We start from the raw sequence: 1,764 nt of genomic DNA, 5'->3' as shown, positions 1-1,764 counted from the left end.
AATCTACGGCTGTATCTTCTCAATTTATTTTCTAAACATGTGCTTTACCCATTTCAGATGACCAATCATGACACAAGAAATTATTAAGTAAGGAGACTTTATTTGCTAACAAATAAACAGAAAATACAATGTAGAACACTTATAAAAGGGATGCATGGTAAGAAAACAAGTAAAGGAGTAGAGCTAAAGGGATTAATCCGAGCAACTTTAAATCGGTCGAAAAAACAGAGCATAAAAGCTTAATAAGACAAACTTGTACAATCATTTTAAATATACCCCGTACATAAGCATATATACCGCGATGCATGATTCATCATTCATGCGTAAAAGCATATGATGATGGTTCCTTACTCTTGTTGAACTTAATTCCCGTATTTCTTTTACTAAACACGGATCGATTATCCTCACTAGTCAGTATATCACGTTATACTCGAAAGGATTTATCTGCAGTATAATTCTTTTCCAAGGGCCAGCTGGTTAATTTTCATGCATATCCCATATGGTCACCGACTCACTGGTGCCTAGCTCCACATATTTAGTACTAACATATACGCGAACGGGTTGAATCTCCAGCCAGTGAAACTGGAATTTGAATGAAGCTTGTATTACAACCGTAAATGGATAGAAGAAAAAGATAAAGAGAGTCGGTTTCATGGATTTATTTGCCAGAGTTATTTAAAAGCGTTGCTGTTTCGCGTAATATATCCGTGGCCTTTCATGGATTTTCATTACATGAGTGTTTGTTCCTCACTAAAAATAGTGTTCAGATAACAAACTACAGTATCGAAAACAAACCTCAACAAACAGATATTACAGGCTTAGAAGCATCAAGAAAAACTATGTAGCTAATATTAATCACGCAATTAAATAGTTAATCACAAGTAGAGAACTAATTACAAACAAGCTTTATTGATTGATTGCACAAACATACAATTGCACGTAGGTACGTATTATTCTTCATTATTGTAATTCAAGTTAAACGACTTCGATCAGTAGAGAAACAAATTACAATAAAACAAAACCCTAATAAATGGTGATTCATATATATTCATGAGAGAGACTGCTAGTAAGTGATCGAATTGAATCCAGTCGACTTATGAATCAGCAGAATATAACTAGCTAGGCATGTTTTCACTTAGTTATAGACTGGTGCCACTGTATTATGTTCAGCATCTGAAACACGACTTTCATAGAATCTAGCAATGAAAGCAGTGGCTTTCCTATCAATATCAGGTTCAGCTACCCATCTCCCTCTATCATCATCGCTTGCACGAGCTCTCCTTACATTTACTGCGTCATCCCATCCCATATCGTAATCACATGATGATGATCTCCTCGATGTTGTCTGCTTGAACATGTTGAACATCGAAAACATTGATGATGATGCTTTTCTCTGCCATTTGTTGTTACCCATTTTTCTATATTTCAAGAAAATATCTCTTCTCTCTGTACTTATTTCTAGTTCTACAACACAAATTGTTAACAAAAGAAGAAGCTAGAAGAAGCTGTGTTGTTTAGTGATGAGAAATGGAGAACTAGTGAGATCTTAATTTATAGTAGTTAGTAGGACACTTTCCCCCTAACACAACTGTGAAGAATATATCTTGTCAGTGTCTTAACCATTTGATCATATCTTTTGAAGGGTTTAGATTGAATTAAATGATGATCGTATATATGCGCAAGTTGGGAGATGTATATGGTTTTAGTCCTTTAACTTTGAGACTCAAACAGCCTGTGTGTGTTGCCCACAAGTACCACTTTCTA

The 1,764-nt window shown here is 35.1% G+C and overlaps 1 protein-coding gene across 1 annotated transcript; it reads right to left on the bottom strand.

Moving 5' to 3' along the window:
* Window positions 1-832: 832 nt before the first annotated feature.
* On the bottom strand, window positions 833-1,504 carry LOC113332624. Its single transcript, XM_026579148.1, has one exon. It carries the CDS (start codon window positions 1,412-1,414, stop codon window positions 1,136-1,138), a length of 279 nt encoding a protein of 92 aa, XP_026434933.1. The 5' UTR covers window positions 1,415-1,504; the 3' UTR covers window positions 833-1,135.
* Window positions 1,505-1,764: the final 260 nt, after the last annotated feature.

This window comes from Papaver somniferum, unplaced genomic scaffold (genome assembly GCF_003573695.1).
Source record: "Papaver somniferum cultivar HN1 unplaced genomic scaffold, ASM357369v1 unplaced-scaffold_132, whole genome shotgun sequence".
NCBI classification, from domain to species: domain Eukaryota; kingdom Viridiplantae; phylum Streptophyta; class Magnoliopsida; order Ranunculales; family Papaveraceae; genus Papaver; species Papaver somniferum.
This window is presented reverse-complemented; position numbering and strand designations above follow the sequence as displayed.